Source organism: Ochlerotatus camptorhynchus, unplaced genomic scaffold (assembly GCF_037179485.1).
Source record: "Ochlerotatus camptorhynchus isolate MF236.1 unplaced genomic scaffold, CSIRO-AGI_Acam_v1.1 ptg000142l, whole genome shotgun sequence".
Taxonomy (NCBI): Eukaryota; Metazoa; Arthropoda; class Insecta; order Diptera; family Culicidae; genus Ochlerotatus; species Ochlerotatus camptorhynchus.
Genome location: NW_027040632.1, coordinates 1,111,595 through 1,133,517, shown reverse-complemented (window position 1 = coordinate 1,133,517; position 21,923 = coordinate 1,111,595). Strand labels below are relative to the sequence as shown.

Here is a 21,923-nt window from a genome sequence, read left to right as displayed (position 1 = left end):
CGGCGGTGTCACATTGCGAAGAATTGTCAAACCAGGACCAGGGATCAAGAACCATCGAAACGAAGCGGATCGGATCGGAAAGGAGACGCCTTTTGCACCGTGTTGTCAGTGCAAGACGCGGCAACGGACAACAGTTGGTATTTCGATTCGGGTTCTGCCAAGCATCGCACCAACAACAAACAACTGTTGGAGAACATACGTGAAGCGAATGGTAGTATCTACGCGGCAAACAAGGGCGTGATGAAAATCGTTGCGGAAGGATCTACCAAGCTACAGCCCACCTGCAACCTCGATGCGATAGAAGTGCGAAATGTCGAGCTGATTCCGGAGCTGGCAGTAAACCTACTGTCAGTAGGTAAGATAATTGACCAAGGCCACACTGTTGTTTTCAGAAAGACTGGTTGCGAGGTGGTGAATCCCAGCGGAAAGGTTATTGCTACCGGATGCCGTTACAATGAGTTATACAAGCTGGAGCAGAAGAGCTCCCAGGCGTATGCGTGCTCACCCCGAATAACGGCGAAGCTGTGGCATCAGCGGATGGGACATCTGAGCTCCGGAAGTTTGTTGAAACTCAAAAATGGGCTAGCGAGTGGGGTCAACTACGATGGCACGGACTGCAGAGGCTAAAAAATTTGTGCCGTCGGGAAGCAAACGAGATTGCCATTCAACCACGTTGTTTCACGGGCCAATGAAGAACTGGAGCTGGTCCACTCGGACATTTGCGGTCCGATGGAAGAAATATCGTTGGGAGGAACCCGTTATTACTTGTCGTTAACCGACTCGAAAAATTTTCGTCTACTTTTTACGCACTAAATCGCAGGAGGAAGTGCTACAAAAGTTCAAGGAATTCCATAATTGTAGAGAGACAGAGTGGCAAGAAGTTGAAGGTGCTTAGGACGGATAATGGCTGGGAGTTCAAGAACAGAAGCTTCGAAAACTTCCTGAAGCAGTTAGGAATCCATCACCAAACTTCAGCGGAGTACACCCCCGAGCAGAACAGCCTTGCCGAGCGTGTCAACCGGACGGTAGTGAAGCGAGCGAGGTGCATGCTGTACGAAGCGAAGCTGCCAAAATCGTTTTGGACAGAAGCCGTAGCATCAGCAGTCTACCTCATCATTAGATCGCCAACCAAGGGTATTGATACGACACCAGAGGAAGCGTGGACGAAACGAAAGCCGAATCTTTCCCACATTAGAATCTTTGGTACGACTGTGATGGCGCACGTGCCGAAGCAAAAGCGGCAAAAGTGGGACCAAAAGGCTGAACAGTGCGTGTTGACTGGGTACGACGGCGAAACGAAAGCGTACCGCTTGTACAATTTGAAGACAGCCACAATCTTCAGAAGTCGTGACGTAACTTTCATTGACGAGGGATCCAGTGAGCATGAAGTGGTAGTAGCAGTGAAGTCCAATGGTCCAGAACGCAGCTTTGTTCGGCTGGATTTTACGATTTCGGAGGTAGACTTTGAAACCAACCTAGATGTACCGGAAAACGATGAACACGACGTGACGGACAACGAAGAAACGACTTCAAGTGATGAATCCTTTGTGGATGCTGCTGATACCGTGACAGATCCTGCGCTCCCACCGTGCACAGTTTCAAATCCGCCCCAGTCACAGGCATTGAGGCAAAGTGGTAGGGATTATCGTTTACAGACCAAAGGATTGCCGTCTTTGAAATTTTCAGATGATCGGAGGCGTTATACAATTCAGCCTGCATCCGTAACCGAGGAAACCGCTGCGCCCCCGTCGTCTTCAAATCAAAGACCTACTAGCGATGAAATGCAAGGAGGGTTGATGCTCTGCGATAGGGGGCGCTTGCCCCAAGGCAAGTATTTGAATGATATTGTTGAATGTTCAGATACTGGTGCCGATTTTCAACAGTCAGTCCTGGATGATCCAATGACCCATCAGGAAGCACTATCCTGTGACGATGCGGAACGATGGAAACAGGCCATGAAGGAGGAATATGAGGCCCTCATCTCCAACGGTACTTGGACACTCGCTGATTTGTCAGAAGGACGCAAGGCAATCAGGTGCAAGTGGGTGTACCGGACGAAACTAAACGGTAGCGGTAACATTAACCGATACAAGGCGAGACTGGTCGTGAAAGGATACTCGCAACGAAAGGGAGTGGATTACGAGGACACCTACACCGCGGTTGTCCATCATAGTTCTTTGCGGTATCTGTTTGCCTTGGCGGCACGATGGAATTTGCAGATAGACCAAATGGATGCTATCACAGCTTTCCTCCAAGGTGAGCTTTCGGAGGAAATATACATGGAGCAACCCCTTTGCTTCATGGATGGGCAGAATCAAGCCAAGGTATGCCGTCTCAATAAGGCCCTATACGGCCTGAAACAATCTAGCCGGGTCTGGAATATGAAGCTGGATGCCGCACTTCGAAAATTTGGACTCGAGTGCACCGTGTATGACCCTTGCGTATACTACAAGATCGTCGGATGGCCTTACGAAGCCGTTACCAGCTGCTAAATTCATTGCATGCCGTGAAGCGATGGGAATGCAAACACCAATGGGTTGAGGAGGAGTGATGAAATAAATCGAAGCAACCCATGACTGTCTGTTACTACGAAGGAAAAATAAATTCTTTCACTTGTGATTTAACCGTACAACATAACACACGCGTTTTACGTTTACTCTGCTGCCCATTAAAATTTAATTCGGAATTAATCGTCAGGTGACAAATATTTAATTCAAAGGTTACTCTGATTGGATTGAGTGTTCAATGATTGCTGGGATCCAAATTTCCCCAAAAGGTTTCACCATCCAATAGGGCTTGAACCGGGCCGGAAGTTGGATCATACGTCGATCTCTGCGTCGTTTAGACTGGTTCTTCTACTTCAGTTGTCATTAGTTCCCTGTCAATTTTCGGATCCCTCATTATTGGTGCCTTAATTTTCCGGCAAGTAATCTGTCAGGTCGGAATCATCTGGATTGTTGGGAAAATGTTCTTCAAACGGCAGTGCTTCTTCATGTGGAACTGTAGGATGCAGACGATGTTGATCTTTAAGGAACACATTGCAGTTGACGGTTCCTATCTTCTCGATTACGGTTGATGGTTCCTACTGCCGTAAATTCGCTCGATGCACCTTGACATATACGAAATCACCGTACTGAAAACCTCGCCATGCTTTTAGTTGAAAGCATTATTCTGTTTCTTGCTGTCTCTGGATATGATGCCACGTTCAGTCGGTCTCCCAAACATCATCTCTGCTGGAGATTTGCCAACCAGATGTCCATTTGGTGTAGAGCGATATACTTGCAGAACAATGTTTAGTGTTTTTCTCAAGCTTTTCTCCTCCCGAACAAATTTTCCGGAGGCTTCTCTTCAATGTGTCCACGAATCTTTCGGCAAGCCCGTTTGATTGTGTATGATACGGAGCAATGGGAATATAGTGGATCCTTTAATTGGTGCAGAAATCTTGAAATTCAAGACTTGAAAACTGGCTTGCCGTTGTCAGACATGATTACCTCTGGAACACTGAGCGTTACGAAGGATTGATACAGCAGCTTAATTGTGGTTTTCGATGTCGTAGATTTGATTGCGTGCACCTCAGGCCATTTGGAGTTACGGTCGGTGGTTGGTTGGTTGTCTTTATTAAGGAGATTTTCAGCCAGACGCTGGCTCATCTCCGGCGGAGTAAGGGTCTATCATTACCAGGAAGTAGATTCCATCCACTGGACGTGCGTAGTCTAATGTGAATCCTCGACCATGGTTTAGAAGGAACGTGCCACGATTCCAACGTCATCGTGGTTGGTATCTTGCCAGCAGTTGAACACGGTGTGCAGCGTTTGACGTAATCCTCAATTTCGTTATCGATATCAGGCCAGTAAACAAAACTTCGTGCTATTGCTGCCATACGTACCATTCCCGGATGACTTCGGTGGAATTGTTGCAAAATCCATCATCGAAACTTGACGGGAACCACGACTCTGTCGCTGACGCACCCGTCAACTAGACTGAGCGATTCACGTCTGTGGTAGTAGGGTTGAACTATCGTCACGGATGTGCTTAGGAACAGTTCGGAGTAGCAGCCACAGTAGCCTTCCTTGTGGCCGATACGGTTTCGCTGCACTTCAGTGCAAATGATTTGGAAATGGACAATCCCGAACATAGTGCATCATTCGACAGCCATTACTCGCATTGATCGCACTTGTGCTTTTTCTGCTCTGCTTAACGTGTTGAAATATTGTAGCGAAAATGAATGTATCACGGTAAGAAAAAATACTCAAAATTAAGTTAAAAAAAAACTCAACGTTGGGTTCTATCATTTGAGGTCCGCCGTTGAGTGAATCAGAAAAGCGGCGTTGGTTAAAATTTACTCAACTATTGAGTAATAATAAATGAACTCAAATATAAGTTTATTTTCATTGAGGTTGCTTTTATGCGCCTTTAACCATTTCATTTTCACAAGCGTTGATAGACTAGTGGTCAACACACAGGCCCCGTAATCTCAACGTCCATGGTTCGTTTCCAGTCTGCTCCGTTTTATTATTTTTTTTTGTCAACTTGGTCAACGCCAGGATTACTCAAAATTGAGTTTTCTTCTTTAACTTAATTTTACCTAGCCCCACGGAAGCCACGTGATGAGTGAAAGGAACTCAATTTTGGGTACTTTTTTCTTACCGTGTAGTTCGTAAAAACACACTTGTTGTTCACCTCTATTCTGCGTTTCGTTTCGAACGAAATTGTCATACAAAAAAATATTTTTTTGTATGAGAATTTCGTTCGAAACGAAATACAGAATATGGGTAGTTGACTTCAGTGTCCTTCCAGTGTATCCCAATGCGGGAAAAGTGCAAACATTCTTCGATAAAGCTGGGTTTAGACTAGGCAAGTCAAATGATCAACTCAGTTGAATTCAATTGGCTTGAAAAGTTGAGCCTGGTTCAACTTTTTTCAATTCAAGTGAGTTGATCAAGTCAGATGAATGGCATGGTTTACCGTTCAATTCGCGTTCAAGTTCAACTGACTTGATCAATTGACTTGCCATGTCTAAACCCAGCTTTCCAGCTAATTAAACTATCTACAATGTATGAGTGCATTTTCACCGAGGAAAATTTGGTTTATCACAATCGTCAGCCGCAGACGACACCTCAAACCGTCATCTCGGTTGTAGACCGCCAGCGTAAGGCGGCGAAATCTCCTGGTTGCCTCAAACGATTTGGTTGACGATAGGTACAGTGAGCAGTGCGTTTGGCATAATAACCAGGTGACCAACATACCCGGTCTCGGCCGGCCAGAAACGACGAGCTTCCGCACGTTTTGCGAACTCTGACACCACATTGGAAGTGCACAGCATCGGACACCTGCGAGGTGAATCACGAGCTTAGGGCACGCGTCACGCTGATAACGGAAGCCACAAGTCGAACGGAGGAGGACGACCGGAATACGGCTAGTGCCGTAAATTAAACAAAAACCTTCAGACAAAGTAAGTTAGTCGCTGCGTTGATTTGCCGGTACATGGATGCTGAGAGGTGTTGCCTCAGGGCTTTTTGTTTTACAGCCCGAATTGTCGGGAGGAACAGTCCAAACTGTCCGCAGTCCGCATCGTGCTCTCTTGCCGTGCGGATCTATTTGCTTTTTGCTGAAGGAAGTGTTACTACTACCTAAAGCTACAACAAATTTAAACAGCACTTTTCAGTGCTCAACCTGTAAAAATTTTCTACCTTGTTCAACTCTTATTCCTCTTTGATCCTTGTTTGGACCCTACCCGAGGTAATCCTTCTTGGATATCGATTTGGAAAATTCCTCTTCGATCCTTCAGATTCTTATAGTAATCTGCTTGGAAGTCGATTTGGATAAAAATTTACTGCCGCCATGGCGCCTAAACGCAAAAGAAAGGGGCAAACTCTTGACCCCCCTTCTGATGAAATTAATTTGAGTAATCAATTTGATTTGCTCACGGATGATGAGAATGATCCATCATCCAAGAAAAATTCTAGTAAACTTTCCCGGCTTAATGCCAAGAAGGAAAAGATTCCCCCTATTGTGATAACCACTTCCGATTTCCATGCTCTTCGCATGGAACTTTTGAATTTCGTGAAAGTTAAGTTTTCACTACAAATTGGACGTCGGGGTGAATGCCGTGTATTGGCTGAAACCTTGGACGGATTTAAATGTCTTCTCAAGTATCTTACTGAGAAGAAGCACAAATTTTTTACTTACGACACCAAAACTGAACGTGTGTTCAAGGTTGTCATGAAAGGACTGCCCAGTGGTGAATCCCTGGATCAGATCAAAGATGAACTGGCAAAATTACTTGGAGTTGTGCCACTCCAAGTAATCAAAATGAAAATGAAATCCCGTCCTGGCGATTCGCGCAACGGGATTTCTAATGATTTTTATTTAGTTCACTTCAAGTCTAGTGAACTAAACAACCTTAAGGCCTTAGAAAAAGCTAGCCTTATGCTCCATGTCCGAGTGAAGTGGGAACACTTCAGGAAGACTGGAGGAAATTTCCAAAACCTCACCCAGTGCCGTAAGTGCCAGGGATGGGGTCACGGAACTAAAAATTGCTACATGCCAGCTAAATGCATGAATTGTGGTGATTCCTCTCACGCAAAGGACGACTGTCCTGTGAAGGAAGATCCTAAGAAATTTAAATGTTCAAATTGTGGTGAAAACCACAAATCCAATTTTTGGGAATGTAAGACTCGCAAAGCGATCCTACAATCTCGTTCTAACCGTCAGGTAGGAAACGCTCCACGTTTCCGACCAGGTACAAATTCCTCTGCTGTTAACAACGGTCAGCGAGGAACAAATTCTACATTCGTACCCGTAGGTACAAATATCTCCCCTGCTTCAAATGTTTCATCTGTACCTACTCCCCTCGCTGCTAACAATGTTCAGCGAGTTAATGGAGCTACCTATGCTGCTATTGCAGCGGGTAGAAATCAAAATACTAACCAACGTTCTAATGGAAATTTTGACAATTTTGACTTAGGAAACATTACTGCCCCCAAAATGGAATTTTTACAGAATTCATTAATTGACATGATTTCTGATATGCTTAAATCTAACTCCATGTTTGATGCTATTCAAACTGGAGTAAAATTTGCAAATAATATTGTCATGACTTTAAAATTCAGTAATGGATTTTAAAGCATTAAATATTGTAAATTGGAATGCTCGATCTCTTAAAGATAATGAAGACGAGCTATTTAACTTTTTAAGAGTTCATAACGTGCATATTGCCGTTATAACTGAAACGTTCCTTAAACCTGCCCATAAGGTTAAGAAGGACGCAAATTACTTGATTTATAGAAATGATCGTCTTGATGGACCCTGTGGTGGCGTTGCCATCATTATTCATAGACGAATCAAACATAAAATTCTTTCTTCATTTGAAACCAAAGTTTTTGAAACTTTGGGGGTTTCTGTTGAAACAAAATTTGGACAACTTACGTTTATAGCTGCCTATTTGCCATTCCAATGCGTAGGCCAGCAAAAGAATTTTCTCAAGGGTGACCTCCAGAAACTTACCCGTCATAGGTCTAAATTCTTCATTATTGGTGATTTTAATGCAAAACACCGCTCATGGAATAATGCTCAAAGCAATTCCAATGGTAATATTCTGTTTGATGATTGTTCTGCAGGTTATTACACTATTCAATATCCAAACAGCCCAACATGCTTTTCTTCTGCAAGAAATCCCTCCACTATTGATTTGGTCTTAACTGATTCATGTCAACTTTGTAGCCAATTGGTTACCCATGCTGACTTCGGTTCTGATCACCTTCCAGTAACTTTTGAAATATCCCAAGAAATAATTTGTAATCCCAACAGCTCTACTTTCAATTACCATAGAGCTGATTGGGAGCAGTATCGAACATTTATGGAATATAACTTCGATCCAAACATTCCTTTGCAAACCAAAGATGAAATTAATTATGCTCTTGAATCTCTGACTACTTCTATAGTTGAAGCAAGAGCTGCCTCAGTACCAAAATGCGAGGTTAAATTCGATTCAATTATAATAGACGATGATCTTCAGCTCTTGATCCGTCTTAAAAATGTCCGTAGGAGACAATATCAAAGAACACGCGATCCTGCCATGAAAGTTATCTGGCGGGATTTGCAAAAACAAATTAAAAAGCGATTCTCTGCCCTGAGGAAAAAAACTTTTGAAAATAATATTTCTAAATTAGACCCGAGTTCCAAACCCTTTTGGAAACTCACAAAAATTTTGAAAAAACCTCAAAAGCCTATTCCAGCGCTCAAAGAAGGTGGTAAAATTTTGATCACAAATTTGGAAAAAGCTCAGAAACTTGCTAAGCAATTCGAGAGTTCCCATAATTTCGGTTTGGGTCTTACTAGTCCTATTGAGAATCAGGTTGCTCGGGATTTTTTGAATATTTTCTCTCGGGAAAATATTTTTGATGATTCCTGGGGGACTGATTTGGACGAAGTAAGGTCTATAACTAAAAATTTTCAAAATATGAAAGCTCCAGGTGATGATGGAATTTTCTATATCCTCATCAAAAAACTCCCAGAGAGTACCTTGTCTTTCTTGGTAAAATTATTTAACAGATGTTTCCATTTGGCATACTTTCCTGATAAATGGAAAAATGCAAAAGTTGTTACAATTTTGAAGCCGGATAAAAATCCAGCTGAAGCTTCTAGCTACCGTCCAATAAGTTTGCTTTCTTCAATAAGTAAACTTTTTGAAAAGATAATTTTGAATAGAATGATGCTTCACATCAATACGAACTCAATTTTTGCAGATGAGCAGTTTGGATTTCGCCATGGGCATTCAACTACTCATCAACTCTTAAGAGTTACCAATTTAATTCGTTCAAACAAATCTGAAGGCCACTCAACTGGAGTTGCTCTTCTAGACATAGAAAAAGCATTCGACAGTGTTTGGCATGAAGGTTTGATTGTTAAATTGAAAAAGTTTAATTTTCCACTTTATATTATGAAATTAGTTCAAAATTATTTAACTGACAGAACTCTGCAGGTAAATTATCAAAATTCCAAATCTAATCGACTACCTGTTAGAGCAGGAGTTCCTCAGGGTAGCATTCTTGGGCCTATATTGTATAACATTTTCACTTCGGACCTCCCTGATTTGCCTCAGGGTTGCCACAAATCTTTGTTCGCTGATGACACAGGCATTTCCGCTAAAGGAAGAAGTCTTCGTGTTATTTGCAGCAGACTGCAGAAAAGTTTAGATATTTTCTCTTCTTATTTACAAAAATGGAAGATTTCTCCCAACGCTTCCAAAACTCAACTTATAATATTTCCACATAAGCCTAGAGCTTCGTTTTTGAAACCTAGTAGTAGTCACATAGTCACTATGAACGGAGTTCCAATTTCCTGGTCAAACCAAGTGAAATATCTTGGATTAATACTTGACCAAAAATTAACTTTTAAGGATCACATTGAGGGCATTCAAGCCAAATGTAACAAATATATTAAATGTTTGTATCCTCTTATAAACAGGAAATCCAAACTTTGCCTGACGAATAAACTTCTAATATTTAAACAAGTTTTTAGACCGGCCATGCTTTACGCTGTGCCAATATGGTCTAGTTGCTGCACTACCAGGAAAAAAGCACTTCAAAGGATTCAGAACAAAATTCTGAAAATGATTTTGAAGTTGCCTCCCTGGTACAGTACAACCGAAGTACATAGAATTTCGAATGTTGAGACTTTAGCACAAATGTCCAACAAAATAATTAATAATTTCAGGCAAAAATCGTTGCAATCCTCAATTGCAACGATTAATTCTCTTTATACTTAGATAAGATTAAGTTTTAGTTTTTAGTTTTAAGATATCAATTGTTATACTGACATGCAGGTTAAAAAACCTGTTTAAAATACATAATTGCCAAGGCATGAACAATGTAAAAACACTTAGATATATATCATAACAATTAAGGCTGGTACGTTACTGCAGTAACTGGAGCACCTAGGTTAAAAGGAAATGTAATTTATTTTGAATTTGGAACAAATAAAGAGTTAAAAAAAAAAAAAAAAAAAAAAAAAAAAAAGTCCAAACTGTCCAACAAGAGCGCCGTAACAACATGGTGAGGAACGAGTCGGGATCGCATTGACTTTTGCAATCGCCGCACCACTGAAAAGGATCGGCTCGGTTGGATTGAAGGAAAGCCACCATCGTCGGGATCGTGTGATGGACAGGATGACAGAGCGTCCTAACCTTGCCGCTTGACGTCGTCTGGTTATTGAAGCCGGTCCAGGTGGAGCACGCACGGCGCTTTTACGTCGTAGCTGCATGGATTTCGTCCGGTATGTGCATGTGCAAGCGAGACCACGTGTGCTAAGGGTAAGCACGAAGAATGACAGCGAAGTTCCGGTAGCCGTGAGTACCCGAGCAATATTGAAGAAGTATGTGAAGAATCAGCTGGGAAGTTTGAGGAATCAGGAGCTCAGGAGTTAGGAAAAGAATGGGTGGGAAAAATAAAGCTCGCATGATTTTATCGTAAGTTTTGTTGTGGTGTTCAATCATGCTCTAGCCGATTCGACCAAAGCTTTTCCATACCAGCTGAAGTCGATTTGTAACAATGGCGCCCTCGTTTTCAGCAAATTTTCAAATAAATATCATCCTTTATCTGTATGACAGTCATACGGATGCTCCTCAGTTGATGACGAATTCAACCATAAGGCAACCATCCGAAATTCGAAAGCATAATGTTAAAGTGCTCGAGCAATACAATAATCATTCGAAGTATCGCTGATGTTTTCGTTCAGTGTATTTCTCTCTCTTGCTGAATTTTGTCCGCTCAACTATACCCAGGGCAAGAGTATAGGTCTATAGGTCTTGTCACTGGCCTGGTATTTTCTGAACTCCTACGCATTTGAGGAGTTTTACCAAGTGTACTTGCCACCAACAAACAGGCGAATTCTATTACTCTTGAAACAAATTCCGTAGCCTTGACCGTTGCAGTAGAAGCAGTAGTTTTAGTTCTGCTATATTTAGTATAAATACTATTTACACTGAAGCTAGTATGTAAGTAGGTAGACCGGCACACGAACATCTATTGTGCACGTTCTGGAACTCAACATCTTATAAATAGTACCTAGCAGGGTCTTCTACAAGTCTTGAAATAAATGCCTTCGACTCGATTGGATTCATCCCATCAGTTTGAGTAATGCTGTTCAGTTAGTTAGCTTTATAAATTCTCTGTGTTGTAATAATATCTTCTTTGTAGCCGGTGGAAAATGTAGTTTTATCTGTTTTAGGAAATTCTTTGGAACTCTTTCTACAACGTCGCTCTACGATTTCTACCGTGTTCTCTACTAAAAACCTACCTTAAAATCCTACTGTCCCATCCCGGAAGAACCTCCCATGCCTCCTCCTCCTCCAGCGCTTCCACCCGGTTGGGTGTACTTGGATGACGGTCCCCGATCGTAGAACAGCATGTACGCCGGCGTGCTGAGCACTTCCTCAATACTCACCTCCTTCACCACCGTGTCCGAAGTGTAGTACCACCTGTTGATGGGTAAGAAGTCATTACGTATCGTCCCAGCAAACGAAAACCAAACATACTTGTGAGAACTCCGCAGCGCCCCCCGTCTGTACGTCACAAAGTGGCCACTGTTCGCCTCACCCGAGTGCACGATTACAGCCAACAGTCGGTAAAGGTTCTTCGGAAACATGGCCCCGAATGTGTACGAACCGAAGTTGAACGAACTGCCTACCGATCCGACTGGCGTGGACTGTTCCGTCGGTCCACCGCCCATCGAGGCTTCGTAAGCGGCCGCTCCCAGACTGGCCGAATACAGGGACATGGTCGATCCCCACGGTGTACTCATGGCACTGTTCAGACTTGGCTGCACGAAGCTGTACGGAGCCATCGAGAGGGTTTCCGGAAAGTGGACAAAATCTTGCCGCTTATAGGCGTGCCCCGTCGGGAGCCACGTAGTTCGGGCGATGTGAATGCACAGGCAAGCAGGGAGCTTGCTAAAGGTGAGAGTTTTCGTGTGGGTGGTCGTTTCGTTGCAGGATTCACACTGGACCCCATTGAGAGTTTCCGGTTGTATGAATTCCGTCAGAAGACTTCCAACCGAAATTCCAGGATTTTTGATTTCCGGTAAGGAAAGAGTGACGCTATCGAATTTGTCGTACCGGACAACGGATTTATACCCGCAGCCGGAGCAGCACAGCTGACTGCTCAAACCTCCTCGGAACGGGTGAGGAACTTGAATCTGCTGACGATCTCCCCACACCGAAACCCGTCCTGGACCGCGCATTAGCCTTTCCAGAGACCTGCACGACCCAGAAGACCGCTTGTCTAACGTGCCATTCCGGCCCATATCCGAGGCCAGAATCGATTTCGGTCTGCTCGGACGTCCCGAAAAGGTAGAAATTATCGACGGAGGCGACCCGGCGCAATCCAAGAGAGACCCATCATGCGCGGCCATCGAATCCTCCGTATCCGTACAAGTCGAGTGAGGTGAATCCGGAGTGTGCGCTTCCGAGCGAGCATACCGCGTCAAATTGGTAGATTCATCGTACTCGGCGTTGCAAAAATCCGAAAGCATGGCACTCGATGGCCTTGCCGGAGGCATCATAGCCATCAATTCCTCCTCCCCAAGGGCATCGGACAGGCAACCGATCTTCTTCGGTTTCGTCACCTCTTCCTCCAATGAGTTCAGCAAAACATGTAGCAATTCGTGCGTATCGTGCTCGTCTGGTGGGATCACCCAGCCCAAAGTATTTAACGCCCGGATGACCGCTCCCGGTGAATACGGATCCCCGCGCAGCGTCGGATGAGTCCCGTTGACCACCTCCAGCACATTCTGCAACGAGCTGACCAGTGTTTTCTTGTCTTTGGTATTGTGCAACTGCAGCCATGCGATGAACTGCGGACAAGCGGCCAGGGCCTGTAGGAGCGTGTTCAGGAAGCAAGTCTTCCCAAAGTTATGCAATCCGGCAATCTGTCCGCGTCGTTGACGTAATCGAGAGTTACCTGTATCGGTAAATGCCCACAAAAAATAAAATCAGTGCTTTTATTCATCAATCAAGCTCAAGAGATTGATTATCGATTTTTCTCCTCGGACGATGCGTAACTTACCAGAGGGGCCCCAGAATACAAAAGCACCTACGACGACGGCAGCGGTTACACCCGCTGCCATTAGGAATCGATCACCTTCCATGTTCTTTTATCCTTACGAGCTTCTAAAACATTCCTAATTTAGAGCACTCTGCTGATGGCACTAGTTTTATTTTTTTTTGGGAAAATAATAACCGATGATCAAACCTTTTGCTGTTGTCACAGATTTTCTGCTTTCTTTTGTTTTTGCTTTATAGTTTTTTCGTTGACAGTTTGAGGGGTATTCGTAGATTACGAAATATGGAGATGTGAACAGTGTACGAGTTGTAAAACATGGAATTTGTAATTGAGCTACACTCTTAGCTACGATTACCTAAAATTATCGGTAAAAAATTATCGGTATTTTTACCGATAAAAATCGTTACTTTTACCGATAATTTAGTTACGTGCACTTTCTTCGATTATCGGTCATTTTTACCGATATCTAGATATTATTTACCGAGTTTAAGGTATGTGCATCTTAGCGAGATCTCACAACACGGAATGACGAAACAACTCAACATCGAGATAGAAAGTACTGAAAATTAGTACTCCATTATCATTACGGTTTTCAACGAGGTTTTGGATGAAATTTTATTCTCATTGATGAACACTTTTAACTTAATCTGGATTTACAACCAGAACACTTACTTTTCGTTAATTGTACTCAAACACTAGTCTTGAAAGAGTTCTTACTTTAGAGGACATTTTTTTCCTTGATTCTGATCCTTTTGATTCCTTTACTTCCCTTCCGAAGGAAGTCGTTATCATAGGTTTTATGACTCAGAAAATCGCGTCACCGTCGACTGGGATTGAACCCAGGCCCTGTGGAGTTAGAGGCAGTCACGGACATTATTTTATCTCGATTTTGAGTTGTTTTGTTTTCCAGCCTTTGAAAGAATCCAAAATCAAGTGTCAATCCTTAATAAAGATAACCATAAAAGAGAGCTTAACGACGTGTTCGGGGTATCATCCAAACCATTTGTGGGATAGTTTACTCATTTGGGATACAGTTCGTTTATGATATTTGTTTATTAGGGATTGCACTTCTTTTTTATAAAAAAAATCACAGTGAATGCTATATTTATTTCGTTCTGGATTCACGAAAAAAAAATATAATAAAACAACGAAGTTACAATGATTTCCAATGTTGAATTTGAGTACATAAACATTTATTGTATTTATTGTATTTATAACGATACAATGCTCAAACAATGAAAATTTATGTGAGGGGATCAAATTTGTCGGAGAAAAATTAAGATGCTCAACAACCCTCCATTTTTACTGTAATTTATCAAATACCATGTTTCTCAATGTTGTGAACCATTAATTTTGTTGTGATTTTATGGTAATCGACAAAAATGTCCAATGTTTTGACAATAAATATCATAGTTACAATGACAATGAAAACCATCGTATTTTAACGGTTATAACAATGTTATTCTGAAAAATCGTTGGTGGAATTAAAAGTTCTCGCTGGTTCTTTTTGGTAGAAAGTCAGATAATTTCCATTTGAAAATATAAAAATAAAAATTCTGAGTTCTGTGATGACAAAGCTTTCAAAACAAAATTTTAGAAGTGTCAAAATAAAAGTTTCAATTTTAGAAATAAAATTGTAGACCTGCCCAATTGAGAATATGGTGCACAGCAAAAAAAAATGTAATATCGATCAACGTAATTCAAGCTGATGTATGAAATAATGATGGAATAGCAAAACGCAGATACAATATTACATCAATGGATGTAAATTTGTTCGCAAAATCGATGTACATCGTACAATGTGATATTACACAACCGATGGATTGACCTGGTTGCAGCAGTTTCGATGTAATATTCAACAACTTTTTTGCTGTGTGGTTCATCATAAACCTGTGGATATTTTAAAATAAGTTGTTCATATTTACTGTTGTTTCTATTCAAACATAAAATCCAATTTTTGTTTTTTTATTTGTTTGTAGTGTTGCCTCATAGTCTAGTCAGTAAAGACACGGTATTACCAAGCCGGAGGCGGCGGGTTCGATTCCCGGTCCGGTCGAGGGAATCTTTCGGGTTGGAAATTTTTTCGACTTCCCTGGGCATAGAGTATCATCATAGAGGTAACTCTAAGACAAGTAGGTCCCGAAGAAACGTGCTCAACTTTTTGGCTCACCTCTGGTACTATCTTCGGTCCCAAGCTTGTCGAATCACCCCTCGAAACATAGGAAAAACCAATAACCCCTCATTTTATCTGTCAAACTTTCATAGCGAATCATTGTTTTTCGTCTAGGCTTCGGAAAACAAACAAATTATGTTATGCCGATACCATAACCGGTTTGAGTGACTTGCCTGATCGAAATGGAATTGTGGAACAAATTGATTAGCAGGAGTAAATCTTCCCTATTGGGTGTAGGAAACAGTTTATCGTGAGTGGAACTTGCGTATTGACCGAGTCTGAATTGCGGTACGTTGTGTTGATCGTCATGTTGCACTTGATGCAAAGCCTCACTTTGTCATTCTGTTTGTCCTGCTCGACGGCATCCCTCAGCTATTTGCATTCCATGATAACCTGCATTCCAGTTCCGGTGCTGCAAAATCAAAACTAATTCATCAAAAACCATCCACATTCTCAAAACTTCTCACCTTAACGATTTTCTCGATTTTATTCCGGTCCGGAGGATTGCTTCCCTCCGCTGTCCATGATTATCGCCTCGGAATACTCAGAACCAGTGCGTCCGATTTTAAATCCCAGCAAAAGTACTTAATGTAATTAATGGATTTCAATGCTGTAATGAAAGTAACGAGGGGCACGCAATAACCTCTAATTCTAACGCAGGCAAGTGCTGTAATTAAATTAATTCCATTAATTACAGTTTTAATTACTTTAATTACAGCATGTTTCTTTTTAAGTCCATTAATAACAGTCGTAATCGCATGATTAAAGTCGATTAACTATATTTGTAGTACCATTAATTACATTCTGAGTACTTTAAATTACGTTAAGTACGACAAAACAATTTCACAGGACATTTCATTACTTTCCAAGATAGCAGCGCAGCAGCACAGTCCAAATCCGATGTGATTACCTTGAATAATTTAAAATCATCTACAAAGAAAGATTTGCCAGATGATAAGCGGAGAGCAAGGTCATTGATAAACAGAATGAAAATAAGTGGTCCTACACCGCAAAAAAAAAATGTAAAATCTATTAACTCGAGCTGATGTATGAAATAATGTTATAATAGCAAAAAGCAGATACAATATTACATCAATGGATGTAAATTTGTTCGCAAAAAATCGGTATACGTCGTACAACGTAATATCAACAATCAATACGAAACTAACGATTTTAAATTGGCTCACCACTTTAGTAGCCTATTGGTCCCAAGCAAACGATTAACGTACCCTATTCTAGTTGAAATTCTATTACTACACTATGTTTGTTTTGATTCGCTATGAAAGTTTGACAGATAACATCAGGGGTGTGTGGATTCATGCAGAACATGCAGGGGTGAGTGAAATAGCTTGGGACTGCTTGGGACCGTTGTTCTGGTACTGAGTGAGCCAAAAATAATAATGATTTTCTTCGGGACCCAGTGGTCTTAGAGTTACCTCTATGGTAATATTACACAACCAGTGGAATGACCTCTGTGCAGCTGTTTGGATGTAATATTCAACAACTTTTTTCTGTGTAGCACACTTCCAGAGTTCTTAGTTTTCTTTGTTTACAATAGGGGCTGTTCATAAACTGCGTAGACAGTTTTTGGGATTCTTGCCACCCCCTCCCCCTGCATAGACAATTGTCCATACACAATTTTTGAAATTGGTATGAGCCGTCGATAATTGCCAACCCCTATCGAGTCTATTTTTTAAAAGCTGGGCCATATCATGTAACCAAGATGGAACAACCTTTTCATACAAAAACGCATCAAGGATACGAAAAATGATTAACAAATTGGCTAAGTTTTTTGCCCTATATTTTCATTAACCGATCCCAGTGTGCATTAAATGACAGTTAAAACATCGAACCTTGTCATTCATGCAAACATCGCATACTTTTGGCAACCCTTCCGAAAAGTTCGCTCTCTCAAATAAAAAACTCCGTTTCTTTTTCAGACCAGTGCGAGACTTCAACCGAAACGCTTTGCTTTGCTCGACGCGGTCGCGAAATTTCTGTGTAGTGTGTCAGTCAGCGGTTTTTTCCTCTCAAGTTGCGCATCCGAAAAAGAGGCTCTTCAGCCGAAAAAACCAGTAACGACGGTCATCATCAATTAGCAGAAATCGAACCGGTCATCGGCGGTCTCCGGTTGAATCGAAATTCTGCGGATTATTGGAAGAATCGAATTTTCAGTCAGTGACGTGAAAGAAGAAACCCTTGCGTGTTGAGAATTTTTACGTGAAATCGAATCGGGAAGACGAAGAAGAGGGATTTTGCTCTCTCACTCGTTCCGAGAGTGTGTTCTCAAGGTCTCCGAATTTTCAGGTGTGTGGAAGCCATTTTTGACAGAAAATGGCATTTTCCGTACGTGGTCGGCTCCGGGGAGAAGTTTTCCTTGCCTAAGGAAGGAGGAAAATCGTTCCAGAACGGTTCGGAAAAGCCAGTGAGTTGCTGCGGCAGCGGCGGCGGATGATTGAACATCAGAAGAAGAAGAGATCGATTGAAGAGAAGGACTGTCCGAAGCAAAGAGGCGAATAAAGAAGAACAGCAGAAATTGGATTTTCGTCCTCGTCCGACGTCGGTGAACAAACAAGTGTGTGTTGGGAATAAGGTTTTTTTTTTTCTTCGATCGGTCGTTCTATTTTTCTCTCGCTGCTAGACGATGGTCAAAAATTGCGTGAGAGTGTATTGGTGATTCACACGGCTGGCTGGCTGGTGAAGAAGAAAATACCTTTGAAGTGTCGTGGTGACCCGAGCAGAAGATAGTGGATTATTTATCGGTGGTGAACGATTGTTGCAGTTTTCTTCTCTGGAATACTCGTGAGGAGGATTGGGAAGGAAGCGACTGGAAAAGGTATGGAAATTGATATTGTTTTAGAAGATGGAAAAGTTCCACTTTGAATATTGGGGCCCGGAAATCTCACAGCTAATGACGAAAGTTTTTGAAATGTTGGAGATACATTCTATTCGAGTGAGCAGAGTTTGAGTAATTTTATCCTCTGCCTAGTAGAGTTTTTAGCCAATGATAATTGAAATTACAGTGAATCCTTTCACGCCATATTGGAACAAAGCAAGTCACTTTCCACTTGGCCATATTAAAACAAAGCAAGTAACTTTCCAGAAACTATCTACATTTTTTGTAACTGCATATATTATTTAAATTTTCTTTTAAAAAGTATTACAAAACCGTACTTCCTGCTACGCAGTGTTCGTATAAGTTCTGGTGGAAAGTGTTTAGGTATATTATCGAACAGGTTGGTTCGCTATTCCGGTCCCGATTCTCAACATAGGTGATTCGGAGAGAAATATTTTCAGTATCAAGGATACAACATCTACCGGTAGAGAGTCAACTCTTCATAACTTGATATTGAGGTAATGTCCAGACGCGTCAATGTTCGTTTACTTTGCAATTTCACTAGTGTTTCAATATCCGATGGATTTTGAATATTTAAATAACATTTTAAAACCTTGAATACCTTGTTTGCTTCAGAAGCTAGAAAATTTCTTCATGTCTAGGATATTCAATTTACGTCTGTCACTGTTGCACTTTTCTGAAATTTCTAGTCCCATATTTGAACAATTTTCTAAATCCTGATGAATGTACAATACCTGTATAAAGAAGGAGAGAGAAGGATTAGTAATTTCCATTTAATTTCGCTATTATATTTGCTTATCATTGACAGGTACGCGTATTTCGTCTACAACGAGCAGACTTCTTCAGTGTCTTGTAGTCGAGTATTGCACATTGTAGACGAAATATGCGTATCTGTCAAGGATAAGCAAATAAGGTAGCGGAATTAAATGGAAATTACTAATCCTTCTCTCTCCCTCTCGCTCGTTTTCTAAGACAAAACAAAATTTTAATAATGGACCTTGAATTTCTGTGTATGGAGTCTTGAAAAATTTGCCAAAAATTTGTCCAAATTAACAAAATTAGTATGAAATAATTCTAAATATTCTTCACTAGGCACTTCAAAATATCCAGTTATTTTCAGAAAAGAAATCACAGTGAAATTCTACAATGTTTTGGAGGGAATTTACATGAGTTGTCTTTAGGAAACAGGACTTTACTTGACTTAACATTGTATTCTTCACAATTCATTCGAGAAAGTAGCATTCATTTATCTCCATAAATTTCTTAAAATTCCTCAGAATTCCCTTGGCATATCATTAAGATTTTGTTTCATCTCAGAGTTCCATGAGAGTTTTCTTCAGAATGCTCTTGAAATTCTTCTAAAAATGCCTTTAATAGAATCTCTTGAAAGTTTGCTCAACATTTTCCTGTGAATCATCCTCCTAGAAACCCTGCCGGAAATAGCTTGGAATTCTCTCAAAATTCCTTTTAATTCTCTTAGATTATTTTTAGTTATATTTAGAATTATACTCCATTGGAATTATTATCGATATCATTATTTGAGTTCTTGTGGACCGATTGATTGATTGATTAACAATTAATAAATTTTAAGACGTAAGTTACAGGGCTGTTACAACAGGCGCGGATTTCGCGAATTTCGCGGATGTCGCGAATTTCGCGGAATTGCCGCGGATTTGAACTTTCAGTCGCGAAAATCGCGGAAACATTAAATGATGTCGCGAAAATCGCGAAGGGACTGATGTGCTGTCACAAAAATTGTGTAATTCATTGTAACCTTTCCGTCTCGGATTATTTTGCTGTCATCAATTTTGTCAACCAAACACCCTGCAAATAATCGAGAAATGATCTCAATTCCATAAGTCACACCAGATTTACACGGACATTCCCTGAGGTCTGTCGAATGTGAGACATTTTCTTTTTTAATTTAATAATAAGTCGTGCATGATCCACACAGTCACATGTAGACGATTCGGTTATGATTTGGCAACGAAAAGCTTCATATGAGAAATAAAAAAAAATGTAAATGTCTCACCATTGGACAGACCCCAAGGAATATCCGTGTAAATACAGAACCGCGACGTGACCAACAAGTGTGACTTACGAAACTCTGGTAATTTCTCGATTATGTGCAGGGTGTTTGGTTTGAATCGGTCAAAAATTGAGAAAACTAGAGCCAAATTAACTACAACATTTAGGACACCAAAATACGTAAGAGACGCAAAGGTTAACTTTCAAGAAAATTTTCATTTCAAATTAAAATGCATTAAATTTTTTTTAAATAATGTTTCATCAAATCTAGGCTGGTATTATTCAATAGAATCTTATAATGTAAGGGTGTTTTATTATGTTCACTAATTACTCAGAATTTATACTATACATAAATAGGTAAAGATGATACATTGTTGTTTTTAATTTTTTTTTGTTCAAAGGTTACAAACGATATTCCTTTAGTTCAGTCGGTAAAGGCGCAGCTACAAAGCAAGTTCATGCTGGAGGCGACTGTGTTCAATTCCCTTCCGGTCTATTAATTTTTCGGGTTGGATAATTTCTCTACTTCCTTGGGCTTAGGATGGTACAGGCATAGAAAGCACTCAATTAAAATGTGAAGGTGCTTCAAAGAACACTAAGTTGAGAGCAGGCAAAAATCTAATATGCTATAAGCAATAAGCTTGAAATGCCATGTAGTAGTATACAAATGGTATTTTTAGGCAATGAAAACAGTTTTTTTGTCGCGGATTAGTATTTGAAGTCGCGGATTTCTTTTGAGAAATCGCGGATTTCGCGGATCAAATTCAGAAACTCTTGTAACAGCCCTGAAGTTATTATTAGGGGTAGTATCAGGATTGTAACCATATTATCATTATGTTTGTCGTAGGATTAATCCAGTTTAATGTATCCTCCCAATTCCCTTAGAGTGCTACCTGTGATTTGCTTTGGTATTCCCTGGAATTCTAGTCATAGTTCCGATAATATTCTCTTCAAACCTCATTGAAATTTACCTTTATTTCTCCTTAAATTTTCTTGAAAAACTTCTCAAAATCATCTGGAACTTCTGTGGGAATTCACTTCAGATTTGTTTTAAACGAATAATCCCTAGAATTTCTGTACTATCCTCTTCAAAGTTCATTTGGTACTCTCATAAAAATTCTTTAGACATTTCTACAAAGAACCAGAATTTTAAAATTTTGTCTACTTCTAAGAGTCATGATTTTGTTTTAATCTAAGAGCATGAGCATGATTGACCGCCCGCTCTGTTATTGCCAGACCAGCTGTAATTCCACAGAGAACTAATAGACGATGCTTGGGACTAGCAATCATCCTCAATGTGTAAAAACTGGTGATCTCAAACTAGGCAATACGCGCCGGCCGCGCCCAAACACAGGTCAAGAAAGGAAGGGGTAGGAATGTGTTGACGTGACACTCGCTTTGATGGAAGCCGAGAACACCTCTGCACTTCCACGAGGAATCACTGGGATATTGGGTAATAGGGTTGGGTTTGCAGCAGGGTTCGTTTTGGTAAACGATAAGCTGAATTGATGTCCTAACAATCATATAACGCGAAGGAGCTTGGGATTGAGCCCACGGTCTTCTGCTCAGTAAGCAAAAACGTTTGCCACTAGGCAGACGAGCTCCTTTTTAATCTTCGAGTTGCTGTTATTACCATGTAGTCATGTTAACAAATAAAACGATTGACGAATCTTGAATGTGGATGGGCTTCCATGATTTTGTTTTAATCTAAGATCATCAAAATAACGGTATATTTAAAATTTTCTGTATTTGTTTTTTACCATATATCAAGCTGAAAGTCGACAAAGAGAATCGATCAATGTTA

General features: G+C 40.9%; 4 protein-coding genes across 5 annotated transcripts in view; 2 read left to right on the top strand and 2 right to left on the bottom strand.

The window, feature by feature from the left end:
- orion overlaps window positions 1-21,923 on the bottom strand; it is a 460,865-nt gene that overhangs the window by 349,174 nt on the left and 89,768 nt on the right. The window lies entirely within an intron of this gene.
- Window positions 5,053-6,699, top strand: LOC135700830 (uncharacterized; the record flags this gene model as incomplete). The annotated part of the gene is made up of 3 exons (XM_065221487.1): window positions 5,053-5,149; window positions 5,321-5,424; window positions 6,076-6,699. Coding segments are annotated over exons 1-3 (825 nt in total), but the record flags the coding sequence as incomplete, so codon positions are not given.
- Window positions 10,022-13,249, bottom strand: Usp30 (ubiquitin specific protease 30). The gene is made up of 3 exons (XM_065221421.1): window positions 13,065-13,249; window positions 11,537-12,959; window positions 10,022-11,479 (listed from the first exon to the last, which is right to left on the bottom strand). Exons 1-3 carry the CDS (start codon window positions 13,144-13,146, stop codon window positions 11,308-11,310), a joined length of 1,677 nt encoding a protein of 558 aa, XP_065077493.1. The 5' UTR covers window positions 13,147-13,249; the 3' UTR covers window positions 10,022-11,307.
- Window positions 17,188-21,923, top strand: part of Ubr3 (Ubr3 ubiquitin ligase) — a 119,558-nt gene continuing 114,822 nt past the window's right edge. For both annotated transcript variants that reach the window (XM_065221433.1, XM_065221432.1), the window contains exon 1: window positions 17,188-18,070. The gene's annotated coding sequence lies outside the window, so the exon portion shown is untranslated. The remainder of the gene's footprint in view (window positions 18,071-21,923) is intronic.

What these genes read in the sequence shown, in the direction of transcription:
- Usp30 (XM_065221421.1), bottom strand. Translation starts at nt 13,146, where the DNA reads ATGGAAGGTGATCGATTCCTAATGGCAGCGGGTGTAACCGCTGCCGTC. An exon ending in TGTATTCTGGGGCCCCTCTG is followed by an intron (nt 12,960 to 13,064) that starts GTAAGTTACGCA and finishes TTACCGATACAG; the next exon opens with GTAACTCTCGATTACGTCAA. An exon ending in GCGCTGCGGAGTTCTCACAA is followed by an intron (nt 11,480 to 11,536) that starts GTATGTTTGGTT and finishes ACCCATCAACAG; the next exon opens with GTGGTACTACACTTCGGACA.